Source organism: Sorex fumeus, unplaced genomic scaffold (assembly GCF_029834395.1).
Source record: "Sorex fumeus unplaced genomic scaffold, SorFum_2.1 ptg000009l, whole genome shotgun sequence".
NCBI classification, from domain to species: domain Eukaryota; kingdom Metazoa; phylum Chordata; class Mammalia; order Eulipotyphla; family Soricidae; genus Sorex; species Sorex fumeus.
The window spans coordinates 29,155,051-29,169,779 of NW_026606066.1; the positions used below are offsets into that span (position 1 = coordinate 29,155,051).

The 14,729-nt window shown below is 37.0% G+C and overlaps 1 protein-coding gene across 1 annotated transcript in view; it reads left to right on the forward strand.

Moving 5' to 3' along the window:
* MTX2 (metaxin 2) overlaps nt 1-14,729 on the forward strand; it is a 76,105-nt gene that overhangs the window by 37,580 nt on the left and 23,796 nt on the right. The window contains exons 2-3 of the mRNA XM_056110179.1: nt 2,201-2,248; nt 3,274-3,320. Coding sequence (XP_055966154.1) covers nt 2,201-2,248; nt 3,274-3,320 — 95 coding nt within the window. The remainder of the gene's footprint in view (nt 1-2,200; nt 2,249-3,273; nt 3,321-14,729) is intronic.

The following is a 14,729-nucleotide window of genomic DNA, read 5'->3' on the forward strand; positions in this document are numbered from 1 at the left end:
CTCCACCCCTCTCGGAGAGCCCGGCAAGCTACCGAGAGTATCTCGCCCGCATGGCAGAGCCTGGCAAGCTACCCGTGATGCCTTCGATATGCCAAACACAATAACAACAAAGTCTCCATTGGAGACATTATTGGGCCCGCTCAAGCAAAACGATGAACAACGGGAGGACAGTGGGCAGTGACAGTGATTTAATGCAAAATATGACAGTCCGTTTGTAATTCATGTCTTTTATGTACACGAAACGACTAACCAGTAGTTTAAATGATCAGAATATCTAATTAGAATATCTAATTAGAACATCCCATTACTTTAACATAGTTGATAATATTAAGTTTAGTAGAAGTTTCTATTAGCCAGAATGGTTAGGGAATAGGATAGTAGGCTTAATCCAGCGTTGCTCATTTAATGAGTAACAACCATTAGATGTAAACTATGTACGAAACATTGTGGGAAACATGGATGATATGCATGACACATATGTATCTGTAAGGAACTCAGTTTCAGTATTGTACATTTATTCTTGTTTTATTGGTTGACTAACATTAAATATAACAATACTTGATGATATAGACTCTAATAAATGGAGCTTATTGTATTGTTTCTCATATAGATATAAACAGTGTGGGTGTGCTGACCATACAATTTATTCTAAAAGGTTATTTTTGAAGAATTTGCTGATGTCAGCTTCTTTTTGTTTACCTTTTTAAAGCAGGCTAATTGGTTCTTACTGAAATTTTACTTTGTTAAAAAGTATAATAGTAGTATATAGGAAATATTTAGTTTTACTGCTTTTTGGTATAATTCATTAGCCTTTATGAATAATATGTGGGAAATACCATATAGAACTATGTATGTAAGTAAAAGTAAGTCAGGGAACTTTCTTTCTTGGAGCTATTTTATTACATCTTAATGATCAGTCTTTAGAAAAACATTATGCATCCAGAGAGCTAGAATAGGAGTAAGGCACTTTCCTGCCTCAAAAGTTTGCTTGATTTTTAGCAGGGTACTGAGTATTGTTAAGCCTGAGAGCAGAGTCCCAGGAGTAAACCCTAAGCATTGTTGGATGTGACCCCCAAACCCAGAGACTTAACAGAGAAAAAATTGGGGACTGGAGAGGTTGCTCAAAGGGTTATCTGCTTGCTTTGCATGTGGGAGCCATTTGTTTATTCTCTGACACTGGCATGGTTCTCTGAGCACTGCTGAAAGGGAGCCTGAGCACTGCTGGATCTGGCCCAAAAACAAAAAAGAAGAAAAAAAATTACCACGTACTAATTTTGTTTTAAAAATTTCAGCTGTAATTATTTTAAATATTTAATGTAGTGTCAGAGAGGGCGTTATTTCAGTCAGAAAAATGCATTTGTATATTTTCATGCTGAGAGCAAATGTAGTTACTGTATTGGAATTGGTAATTACTCAAGAAATGATATCCCCATCAGTGGGGGCATTGCTTCTTAAGTGCAGTTGATTAGACAAAATTCAAATATAGTGCTTTTTTCCCAAGTACTGTTAGATGACTGTTTCTTTTGTAGCTAAACTCTTTTCTAGATGAGAGGTTTAGAGTCAAGGTCATGCCTAGTTTTAGACCTAAAATCTGCTTTACCAGCAGCTTTATTTTACATCATTACGTACTTATTGCTTCAAAACTGCTTCTTAACTTACCTATGTTTTTGTGGAAGTAGTGGTTGATTCAAGGAGTGAAATGTTCTAGAATACAAAAGGATTCATCCAGAGGTTTAAATACTAAAGTATTTATAACCGTAAAATATTGTGAATACCAAATCTCACTAATATTTTTGGTAGTGAATCAAAGTTCAGTATATATATATAATTTTAGTGTCTTGAGTATCAGTGAGATTTCTGATTTTATTTTATTTTTTGAGATATGTGTTTAAAGATATAGTAACGTTAGGCTGTGTTATTAAAATTTTTCTTTTGATTTGGCAAGATGTTGTCTTCTTTTTTTTTTTCCATAAAAAAGTCTGTTGCCACACATAGTAATCCAGATATGGATTTCAAACAAAATGATCTAATTTATCCAGGTTACCATAATACTCTTAAGGAGTGTGGATTAGTCTCCATATTTAAGATAACTTGGCAATTGACTTTAAATGCTCTAGGCAAACATCAGTACTTATTCATTTGATTGACTATTGATGGTCTTTGCTATGTGTGCCTAATTATCCCTGCTTTGTTTCTGCAGCTGCAGAACCTTGGCCTGAAAATGCTACATTATATCAACAACTGAAAGGTAATTGTTCACAATTAAAAATGGTTTGTATCACATATTTATTATATTTATATTATATTTATTATAATAATAACACATATTTATTATAAAAATTTCTTCAATTATGTAATTTACTGCAACAAGAACACAAAACATTAGAGAAGGGATACTCTTGTAGCATATTTCTGGGAGATTTTATCTAAACTTGTATCTGCCTGTGAAAACTAAGTGTTCATGGCCTGTGAGGTTCTTAGTTTATTATTGACTCATTATATTGGCTGCTGTAGGCAGTGTAAAATGATGTGGTTGCAGGAGCAGTTGGCAGATTTACTGCACCAATAGCTGACACAGCAGATTTTTGAAGTCCTGTGGTAAAGTGGGCTCTCAGTAAAAAGGAACTGTTAAAATGTATAGGCTAGGATGGTTCAGGCTCCCTTTAGCAGCTCTTCATATATCATCAGATCACATTATGGACCCCATTTGGGGCTCAGCAGCCTGCTACAGTTGTCAGAAGACTGCAAAGTAATGAAGACTAATAGGCAGCAACCCTAGTCTTCTAAGCATGGAATTTTTATTGCAGCGAACTTGTCATCTTTCTTTTGTGTGACAGACCTAGACACACTGAGCAATATTAACTGCAAGCTGGTTTTATATGATTTTGAATGCTTTTACTTTTAACTAGAGACATTTGAACACATACAATCATACTTAATGAAAAGAAGAGGAATATTTCTTAAAACCTGAAAAATGAGTTCATTTTTATATGGGCTGTTTTAATTATATCTTGCTGATAAAATGCAGTCAAGGAACAGATAGTTTTAGAGGAACTGGTCTTGTTTAATTATAATTTTCATGTTATAATTTATTATAATTAATACATTGTTATAGAAATTTATAATTATGTTAGTGAGATTATGTTAGTGAAATTATGTTAGTCTACATTTTAAAATACAGAAATAGTTTTTCAAAATAAGAATATGAATATATTTGATCTTTATCAGTAAGTAGTCACACTTTTGACTCATTCTTTCATTGTATTTCAACAGGGGAGCAAATTTTGCTTTCTGACAATGCAGCTTCTCTTGCTGTGCAGGTAAATATGTAAATAATGTAATATTTCTTCACTTAGTGTCGCAATTATTTTTTCCCATCCTGACAGTTTGGTATTGTAAAGAATTTTTCTGTGATTTACCATTATGAACATAATGCCTTTTTGTGAAGTCTAATTTTATTGTGTAGCATTATTCAGTTAATTGTTGTCACTATATAAATATAATAAACATTCAGATCTTCATTATTCATCCTTTTTTTTATGAAAATCACTTTTATGCTAGATGTGTTCTGTTTCTTGGCAGTTCTTTTGCTTTTGGTGAGATGCGATGGTATTATTTTGGGTGATATGTTCATTTATGGATATAGAATTATTTTCTGGTTTATTTGTAAAGAATTGTTTATTATGTGTTTTAAAGCATTCTCATTATACTCATTATAGCTTAATATGAGCTGCCTGGTAATCATGAAAACAAGTGTATACTTCCTTTGCCACCCCTTATATATTTATTGATTACATTAACATTTGTTATCCCCAGTACACTTATTGAATGGAATAGCTGCTCAATTTATATCACAGTTGTGTAATCTGAAAAGATTAGTGGCCCTATAAACATTAAACTGAACTCCAGGAAAAATGTGATTCTTAGGGATTGTGTGCTTTTAGGAAGAGAGAGATGCTTTTGTAGTTCATAGAATTAAAATTATTCAAACATTTTATCTAGTTGCTTTTTATTTAGTTAGCTTGTATAGTATGGATTGTGAAGGGGATCTTACTATGCATCATCTAAAAGTCTGTACGAGAGAAATTTAAGACACCTGATGTTTATTGGAACAGTTTTCTTGAGAAAAGGCAAAATGGAAGGGAAAGGAGCTTGAACTTTTGCCATGTTCTAGGCATGATGTTTTGGACCATTTGATTACATTTTTTGAAGTTTAACTTGGTGCCTTCCTTTGGGCTTAATCACTATGTCTCATTATGTAGTGTATCAGTACATTTTTACTTTGTTTTAAGGCAGGGCAGAAAGGGAAAGAGGGAAGAAATGCTTGACAATGATTTATATGTATGAGTATGAGTATCTTTAAGGCATTCAGAAGATTTATTTTATATCTGTTTACCAAGAATATAAATTATGTTTATATTACTTATTTGCCTCTATTTTCTCTTTAGGCACTAGTATTGTAACTAGTATGCTTTCTTTTTATTGTTAAAATTTGAGTATCAGAAGTTCTCAATTGATTATATGCAATGAATGAGAACTTTGTAGTGCTATTTGTTAGCCTTTGGAGGTAGATGAAATTTAAGGTTAACTCTCAAATACTGATACCATAATGCTTAGTACATAGATTGTACTCAGTAAATGTTTGCTGCATAAGGGGTTTCTAGATGTAATCTCAGTCTTGACAGATAACAGCATAAGTACATTATTTGTATTTAAAATTTTATTTCAAATCTTTTTATCTTCCAAAAGATAGCGTCAAAGTGTAGGGAATATTTTAGTTGAAACACTCTTCCTATTTTTTTTTTTTTAATAAGTAGAGGCTCCCTACAGAATGTTTGGGGGCCTACCAGGATTGTACACCTGGTGGTGTGGGGTAGGGGTTGGCCATGTGATGCCAGAGCTTAGGTCCCACACATGCTAGGCTTGCACTTTCAACATTCATACTGTCTTCTCCTGCAGAAACATTTTCATTTCATTTCATTTGAAATGAAATGAAAATTTCATTTCATTTCATTTCATCATCCTGTTAATCGTCGATTGCCTCGAGCAGGCCCCAGTAACGTCTCTTTCATCCTAGCCCTGAGATTATATTCACGGCTCTTTAGGAGAATGAGACCCATCATTGTTACTGGTATTTGGCATATTTGGTAGGCCACGGGGAGTTTGCCAGACTCTGCCCTGTGGGCAGGCTACATTCGATAGCCTGCAAGTTTGTCCAAAGTAGGAATGAGATAATAAGATGTCGCGCGGCCGCAAATGCGGCCGCGCGGTTCCGGGATCTGGATTTTATAGTCTCTGAGTCTTGGCCGCTGATGGGATTACACGGCGCCAGGGGGCCAGGGGGCCAGGTGGTGGGTGTGACCCCCGCCTACTGGAATTTGGAGGATCTGGGTGGAAGATGCTCGACTCCAAATCGAGTAGGCTTGGAGGTCTCGGCCCCGGAACCCGCGTGGCTTTGTCCCTCTGCCAGTACCTTCATGTGTGCGGAGAGTGGTCTCAGCATGGTGGTGGCTGGTCCTGGAGGTCTTCGGCTGCCGTAGCCCTGGTCGGGGCGGGGAGGAAAGCTCAACCCGCTCCCCTCCAAGGGACTCCGGGAAGGAACACCCAGGCGCGGGGGCAGAGACTGCACTGTTCTCGTCCGGGATCTGGATTTTATAGTCTCTGAGTCTTGGCCGCTGATGGGATTACACGGCGCCAGGGGGCCAGGTGGTGGGTGTGACCCCCGCCTACTGGAATTTGGAGGATCTGGGTGGAAGATGCTCGACTCCAAATCGAGTAGGCTTGGAGGTCTCGGCCCCGGAACCCGCTTGGCTTTGTCCCTCTGCCAGTACCTTCATGTGTGCGGAGAGTGGTCTCAGCATGGTCAACAATGATCAACAATGATCCTGCAGAAACACTCTTTCTTAATCCTTTTTTTTTTTAAGGGGTGTGGCCATGGCAGCACCCGGTGGTGGTCAGAGTTTATTCGTGGCTCTATGCTTACAGTTCACTTCTGGTGGTACTCCGGAAACCATATCACATGCCAGAGATAGAACCTGGGTCTGCCATGTGCAAGGCAATGCCCTACCCACTGTACTATTTTTCTTGCCCCCCCTCCTTTTTTTTTTCTTCCTTTTTGGGTCACACCTGGTGATGCACAGGGGTTACTCCTGGCTCTGCACTTAGGAGTTACTCCTGGTGGTGCTCAGGGAACATATGGGATGCTGGGAATTGAACCCGTGTCGGCCACATGCAAGGCAAATGCCCTGCCCGCTGTGCTATCTCTCCAGCCCCTTTCTTGCCCCTTTTAATCTTGTTTTAAATGGTCATTTTTGTAATAAATCTTTTGGTATCTAATAAATGATATAAAACATTTTTCCAGAAAATATCCTAGTGTTCATGCACAAATACAAGCACACCATGGTAATTTGTGTATGGTTTTACAAAGTTTGCTGAAGCTGAAGCTGCCCAGAATCTCCTCTGAATATCAGCCTCTGAAAACTAAGTACTAGAGTAATTTTCACTAAATTTGGTAGGAACATATCAGTGGTTCTTAATGCATGTGTGCATATGGTACCAAAGCAAGCTCTATATGATTGTCTTTTAAACAAGGGAGATTTCTGCTCTACAGAATACATTGAGCAGTTTAGACATTTTTGGTTGTCACAGCTATTAGGAAGGGTGCTATTGGCATCTCTTGAGTAGATGCAAAGATGCTTTTGATCTCTCCAGTGCACAGAATAGTCCCTCCACAATGACATGTCACTGAGCTCCAAAGTAAATTGTGTCAGTACTGAGAAATTCCACGGTAGGCTGTCCAACTGTTTACAGTGCAAACCAAGATATGAATACTGTTAAAATCAGGGGAAGGAAAGAAAACAGAAATTCTAGTGTGTGTTTCATTTAATAATTCATTTATTATGATTCCTATTCTACTTTCTAACTGTGGCTCCTCAAATCATAGTTGTAAAAAGGACCTTTTAAAATGAAGAATTTTGTTCAACTATTTCAATTTTTTTTGTTATTCTGCATTTGTCACTTAGATGATAAATAAACCATAATATATTAAAAATTCTTGAATTTCTTCAATATTCTTGGGCTTGACAGCTGATAGTAGCCATGACTATAAATATGACTTTCCCAGATATCTGATGTTAACTCTGGAGTAATTTTATTCTATATAGTAATCCAGTATTCATTTAGAGGAAGCACTTTAAAGTATAAAGTTGATCAAAAATAATGTGACAGCTATCTATACACTGGATTTTTCTAAAAGATACCAGATGTCACACATTAGATATTTTGTCAGTTAAGTTATTGGGAAATTTAAATCTTACTTACTGCATAGACTTGGTATTTATTATAACTTCTGGAAATAAATGATTAGAGTTTTTTAATGAAAGGAACCATTATGATTTCATTTTAAAAGAATAAAATCGCTGTCCCCCTCCCCACATGGAAGTTATTTTCTCAGATTTGTTTTCCTTCTTTATTTATAGAGTAGTCTCAGTTATTACCTGCTTATAAAATGAACTTGTGCAGCTGGAGTGATAGTGCAGCTGGAGTGATAGTACATTGTGTGGAGTGTTTGCCTTGCACATAGCTGACTCGGGTTCAATTCCCAGCACCCCAGATGGTCCCCCTTGCTTACCAGGAGTAAACCCTGAGCGCCACTGGGTGTGGCCCCAAACAAACAGAAAATTCTTGCATGTAGAAGTGTAGGCGGGGATCACACCCACCAACTGGCCCCCTGGCGCCGTGCAATCCCATCAATGGCCAAGACTCAGAGACTATAAAACCCAGCTCCCGGAAGTGCGCGGCATCTTATCATCTTATTCCTACTTCGGACAAACTGGCAAGCTACTGAATGTAACCTGCCCACACGGCAGAGTCTGGCAAACTCCCCGTGGCGTACCCAATATGCCAAATACCAGTAGCAGTGAAGGGTCTCATTCTCCTAACTCTGAAAGAGTCTTGAATATTGCACTTTTTAAAAAAATCTCAGGGCTAGGACGAAGGAGACGTTACTGGGGCCTGCTCGAGGCAATTGACGAATAACAGGATGGTCGTGATCGTGTTCCTGTAGAAGTGTAGGGTATACTAAGTATTCCTTTGCTTCACTTCAGCTGTCTGTGTATACACACATTCCATTTTGAGGGAAGTGTTTTAAAATTACATTGTTAGAGAAAGAACTTTGATGATTCATTAAAAAATTTCCCCTTTCCTGTCCCTGTTTAATTGTGATGCTTGGCATGGTGATCGCTGAGAATAACATTCCTTAATTGTGGTGCTGGCTGAGAGTTGACTAATTTAGTTTTGGTGCTGACATCCATTTAGGTTGTAGTGCTTGCACAGGTGCTCATAGGGGCTGCACTTCCAGGCACTGGTGCCCAAACAACCTTTTAGTTAAAGAGTTCCCTGAGTGTTAGACCCCTTTAGTTGTGGTGCTCACATACACACAACTGGGGAGGGTGTGCTTACAAATTGCTATAATGCTGGGGATCACAGACAGCAGAGCTGTTAGGCTCAACCAGCACCACTACCAGGGTGTGCTTATTATATCTGGTAACACTGGGCGGTCTTATTCTTGCAAGGCAGATGTTTTTCAGTCACCAAACCATTCCCTATTTGTGATAATAAGTCAATGTTACTGCTTTTAATCCCCTGATTTAATCCAAGTTGTCCACTAGAGAGATGGTCAGATGGTCACATAGCATGGTTTAAAATTATCTGGTAACCATATAAAAAAGGTAAGAAGAAACATGCAGAATTTATTCTAATATATTTAAATATATTTAGTTAAATCCATTGTATTAAAATATTATCATTTAAGTATATGATCCACACAAAATTAATGGTTATTTTACATTCTTTATTCAGTTAAAATTATAGGTATTTACACGTCCAGCACGTTTTAATTTTTGGTAGCCGTATTTTAAGAGCACAGTTGTCACGTGTAGCTGGTGACACTTATATTGGGTAGCACTGGTCTAAAAATGCCTTCCTTAGAAATAAAACCATGTGAATTCCACAGTTTTCTACAATAGTTTTATTTGATTTACTTCAAAAAATGTATCATTTGTTTCCAGGAATCTTCTGATTTCTTCATTGATTTCGTCTTTAACCCACTGTACAACAACCTTTCAGTATTTGTACTGCAAACCACAAAGCCCAAAAGAGGGAGGGAAAGGGGGAGGGGGGAGAGAGAGAGAGGAGAGAGAGAGGAGAGAGAGAGAGAGAGGTAATGGGAGGGATATTGGGGACACTGGTGCTGGGAAATGTACATTGGTGGAGGGATGGGTGTTGGGACACTGTATGACTGAAACCTAATTATGAACAGCTTTGTAAGTCTATCTCACAGTGATTCCATTTAAAAAATGTGTCTTTACTAATTCAGTATGTATTATATATTATTCAGTATATGTTACCTTTTATAGTAGATTCCACAAATGAAATGAGTTGTTGATTTCTTTTCCAAATACAGAGTGTTTTAAACAGTACATTTTGTTTCAAGTTTTGTCAGTGTAAGATGGTTATAGTAGGAGGTATTCAGCTGGGTGTCATGGGGATTGGCTGTGTTAACAAATATAAAGCACTTAGAAAAGTACATGGCATAGATTAAATATACAGCGAATTTTGATTATTTCCTTATGATCTTACATTTGATAAAGGTCTACATAATCATTGTCAACAGGAGACATAGAAGCGTGAAGGATTAAAAAGCTCTGAAGTAATTAAATGTTAGGTTTAAGAAAAGTTTTTGAACACTTAAAATTTATGTAAACATTAATAATTTTGTAATTGTCCTTTAGTACTTTTTCTAAGACATATTTAATATTGAATGCATTTATTCAAAGATCATTTTCATAACACTGGGTAAGATTTGTGCTGTGTTTGGCGGGGAACGCATGTTGGGGCCACATTTGGTGGTATTTCAGACTGTTACCTGCTCAGTGCTCAGGCAGCCATGTGAACTCGAGCTTGAACCCGGGCCTCTTGCATGTAAAGCATGCACTCCAGCTCTAGGATGTTTTAAAAGTGAATGTGTATTGAGTGCTCTTGTTTTGTAAGGCACTGTTCTGTGAGCTTTAATGTAAAGCCTCTCACTGAGTCCTTGTCACAACTAGTGCTGGGTATTATTGTTAATCTAATTGTTTGAAGAATTGGAAATGGGCTGGAGCCATAGCACAGCGGTTAGGGCATTTGCCTTGCATGCAGCCGACCCGGGTTTGATTCCCAGCATCTCATATGGTCCCCTGAGTGAGCACTGCCAGGAGTAATTCCTGAGTGCAGAGGAGCCAGGAGTAACCCCTGAGCATTGCTGGTTGTGACCCAAAAAGCAAAAAAAAAAAAAAAAAAAAAAAGGCCTGGAAACTGAATCTCTGCTTATGGTCATGGAGCTCACAAATTATAGAGACAAGCAGAAAACAAAAGCATTCATCCAGTGCCTACCAGGTGCTCATCACTGTTCTGAACACTATTCTTATTATTTCATTAATCCTTAGACCTCTGTGAGGTAGGTGTGTTTTATTCCCAATCACAGATAATGGTAGGTAAGATCAATACTTATTGTAAATGAATAAATAGCACTTACCTTAGTGCCAAATCTTGATATATTTTAGGTTTTATAGATAATTCTCACACATAGCAATCCTGTAGATAGTATTGTTATCCTTATTGGGATTGGGAGGTTGAGGTAGAGAGTTTAAGCAGTTTACCCAAAATTATATAAATTAGTGGTTGACCTAGCTGGAATGTGTAACCCAGGGGTTCAGAATCAAGAATTTATTCATAATATTTCGCTATATATCAGTCCATCCCAGTGACACAGATCTTTGAGTTTTTTTTTTTAAATTTTTTTCTTCTTGAGTCACACCCGGCGATGCACAGGGGTTACTCCTGACTTTGCATTAGGAATTACTCCTGGTGGTGCTGGGGGACCATATGGGATGCTGGGAATTGAACCTGGGTTGGCCAAGTGCAAGGCAAACGCCCTACCCACTGTGCTATAGCTCCTGCCCTGACACAAAATATAGATTACATTAAAATATAGATTACATTAAGGAGTACAGAATACATTAAGGCTGTTTGTTTCACCTTTTGGATAGTAGGATAATAGACAAGATGCAGGCAATCTTGTCTATATAATGAGGTACTGTACATCTCAAATTGAGTAATCCATGGAAAATCTTTGAAAAAGCATTAGAAATACAAGATGATATTGAATGCTAAACTAGTAATTATTTTGACTTCAAAGGTTAAATACATTTTATGATGTTTTTATATTAAATATTACTTTCTGGTAAGTTGTAGACAGAATTTTTGGTTAGTGTATCTAACGCCAGTTTATTTATTTATTTATTTATTGGATTTTTGGGTCACACCCGGTGATGCACAGGAGTTATTCCTGGCTCATGCACTCAGAAATAACTCCTGGCGGTGCTCGGGGGACCATATGGGATGCTGGGAATCGAACCTGGGTTGGCCATGTGCAAGAAAAAGGCCCTACCCACTGTGCTATCGCTCCAGCCTCCTAAAGCCAATTTAAAAAGAAACCAACGAGAAAACAATTTTTGGGGTTTGGCCACACTCAACAGTGTTCAGGGTTTATTTTTGGCGCTCTGTTCAGGGATCACTCCTCGTGGGGCTGGGGGATCATATGGGGTGCCAGGCTTGAACCCAGGCCGGCTGCATGCGAGGCAAACTCCCTGCCTGCTATATTAGTATTCCAACCCCATATATTAAGAAAAAAATTTAAATTATTAATCATTATTAAAGAGTGCATGAATATGCTGGGGGAAAAGGCAGCTGGGATAGAGAAGGGACCACTAAGTGAATGATGCTTGGAGGGCTCGCTTGGGATGGGAGATGCATGCTGAAAGTAGACTATAGACCAAATATGTTGGCTACTTAATACCTGCATTGCAAACCTTAACACCCAAAAGGGGGGAGAGAGAGAGAGAGAGAGAGAGAGAGAGAGAGAGAGAGAGAGAGAGAGAGAGAGAGAGAGAATAAAAGGAAATGTGCCTGCCACAGAGGCAGGTGGGGGGATGGGGTAGGGGTGGCGGGAGGGATACTGGTAACATTGGTGGTGGAAAATGTGCACTGGTGGAGGTACGCAAGTTTCGTCACTGCGGGCCTAGACCTGACTGAATGACTGAAACAATCATGAAAGTTTGTAAGTCTGTAGTTGCACATCGTGGTGATTCATTAAAAAATAAAATTAAAAAATAGAGTATGAAAAGTAATCTTAGTTTTTTGAGTCAGAATAATATTTTAAGATGAGATTAAGAGAGATACATTTACTATTCTCTTTTCTTTATATTCTTTGTAGATAAATGTTTTATCTCTAAAAATAAAAGCAGGACTGGAGAGATAGTACAGTGGGTAAGATCCTTGCCTTGCACACAACTGTCTCAGGTTTGATCCCTGGTATCACATAATGGTCCCCTGAGATCTGCCAGAAGTGATTTCTGAGCACAGAACCAGGAGTGAGACCTGAGCACCAGGTCACTTGGGTGTGACCCCCAGCAAGATAAAAGGGATAAAAATAGAGGGTAAGGGTGGTGGTGGTGGGTGTGTGTATGGTGGTGGGACACACACACACACACACACACACACACAGAAACCTTTTCTTTCTGTGAACAATTTGTATCATTTAAAAAAAAGTCAGCTTTTTTGTGGGTCCCGCTAGTGGTGTGCAGTGGACAGTACCATATCAGATCCATATCAGATTTGTTGGTAAATTAATCTGCTCATTTATTTGTTGGTAAATATGTTAACTCAGTTCCTTTTGGGTGAGGGTGCATTTTAGTTAGATGTGTTAATTAGCAATAACATAGAAATTTTCTAATGTCTGTAGTGATTGGGGAGAGCAGGAAGGAGTATCTGTTTCCTTTGGGACTGCAGGTCAATTGTTGATATAGAGAAACAACTGTGATTATGAAAATAAAGTTGCTGTAAACTAGCCACACCATTCATTTGGCCATAGTAGACAGCTTATCTGTAAACTTTTAGAGAAAGTTATTTTGAATTTTCTGTTTGTTTGGGTATTTTTATTGCTCCAAACAAATTTGTCCCTAGTTGTATGCCATTAAGTGGCAGTTAATCTGATGGGTTCAAATAGGATGATGCCAGTGGATATATTTTAATAGCGCATTAATAGCATATCAGGCTTTTGAAAACAGATATTGATATAACTGTCAGAAGGTTTGATAAAGTAACATTTTAGTTTTTTAAAGTTGGTCTTCCCCTCCCTCTTTAATTATCCTTTACAAATGAGATTTTATCCACATTCAGGGTTAGGAGTAGGAAAGGAAGGCTAAGGGGTAGAGAAATTTAACGAACATTTATTGTGAAAGGGAGCTTTCAGAATTGATTTCAGTATCTTGGGCTAGAGAGATAGTACAGGGGGTGAGGTGTTTGCCTTGCATGAAACTCACCTGGGTCCTATTCCTGGCATCTCGTATAGTCCCCTGAGTCCGCAGGAAGTGATTCCTGAGCCAGGAGTGAAATGGAGGTTGTATAAGTTTTCTTGATATTAATGACTTTAAATTATTCATATCAAATGTCTTTTATATCAAAAGTACTTTAAAACATTTTGGTGATTTATGCTTATAAAACCTGAAATGGTTTAAGTATATAAAATATCTTTAGAGTAGATAAAATAAATTTGAATTGCAAACAATTCAGCAGATTAAAAATTTATCAATATTAGTATTCTCAACACATAAATGGTATGATATGGTCTTAGAATTTTGAAAATAAAGTATATTCAAAATAAAATTAAGTGACTATTAAGGTTGTCATTTTCAGTAATTAGTAAAATAATATTAAATGATTATACAGGGTATTTTATAATTATAAAATATAATTATTTTATAAATGTTTATTTTATAAATATTTTGTTTATAAATATTTATAAATATAATCATTTATAAAATGATTATAAAATGCTTTACTAATATAAATATCTTTATAACTTTGTACAATTTTACATGCCTATAATTTGAAAGATTGGAATCCCAAACATATTCTGCTTCTAAAGTAAATAGAAAGCAGGGTTTCTACTATTTAAAACATCACAATATAGACATAGCAGTAAGATGGGAAAAATGACAGTCTTTTTTTAAACAGAAGAAGGCTAGAATTCTTCATTATTAGATATCCAGTATCAACATAATCGATCTAGCAGCATTATATTTGAGCTGAAAATACACTTACATTTGAGGCTGTACACTATCCAGTGTGAGAGAAACATCTTTCATATAGTTCTAAGATGAAATTACCCTTGAATGAATAGCATCTTCATTTATCTTCAAAGCTCTTCTGTGCTTTTAGTGATTCTACTCTCAACATTCTGTAACAAGAATTACATTATACCATTATAGCAGAGCACTTCAGCAGTGTGAAATAGATAGGTTTGGAAAATGAACCTGGCTTTGCTATAAATTACATTTCCAGGTACAAAGGAATTTGTTATTTTGTTTAAAATAGTCACAATATAATTAAGGTCTTAATTTATGTTAAACTACAAATAACAGCTATTACTTTAACTGAATTAGGAACTTAATCTGTCACTTCAAGAATGATACCTAACACTTTTCATTTGTAACCTTAGATATATTATTTCAATTATAGGCCCTATAGCTGTTTGATAGAAAAAATAGATTATTTTGTAGATATATCAGTTCATGGTTTTTAACTTTAAAACATGCCTCCTCAAGGCTGGAAAGAAAAAAATCTTCAGT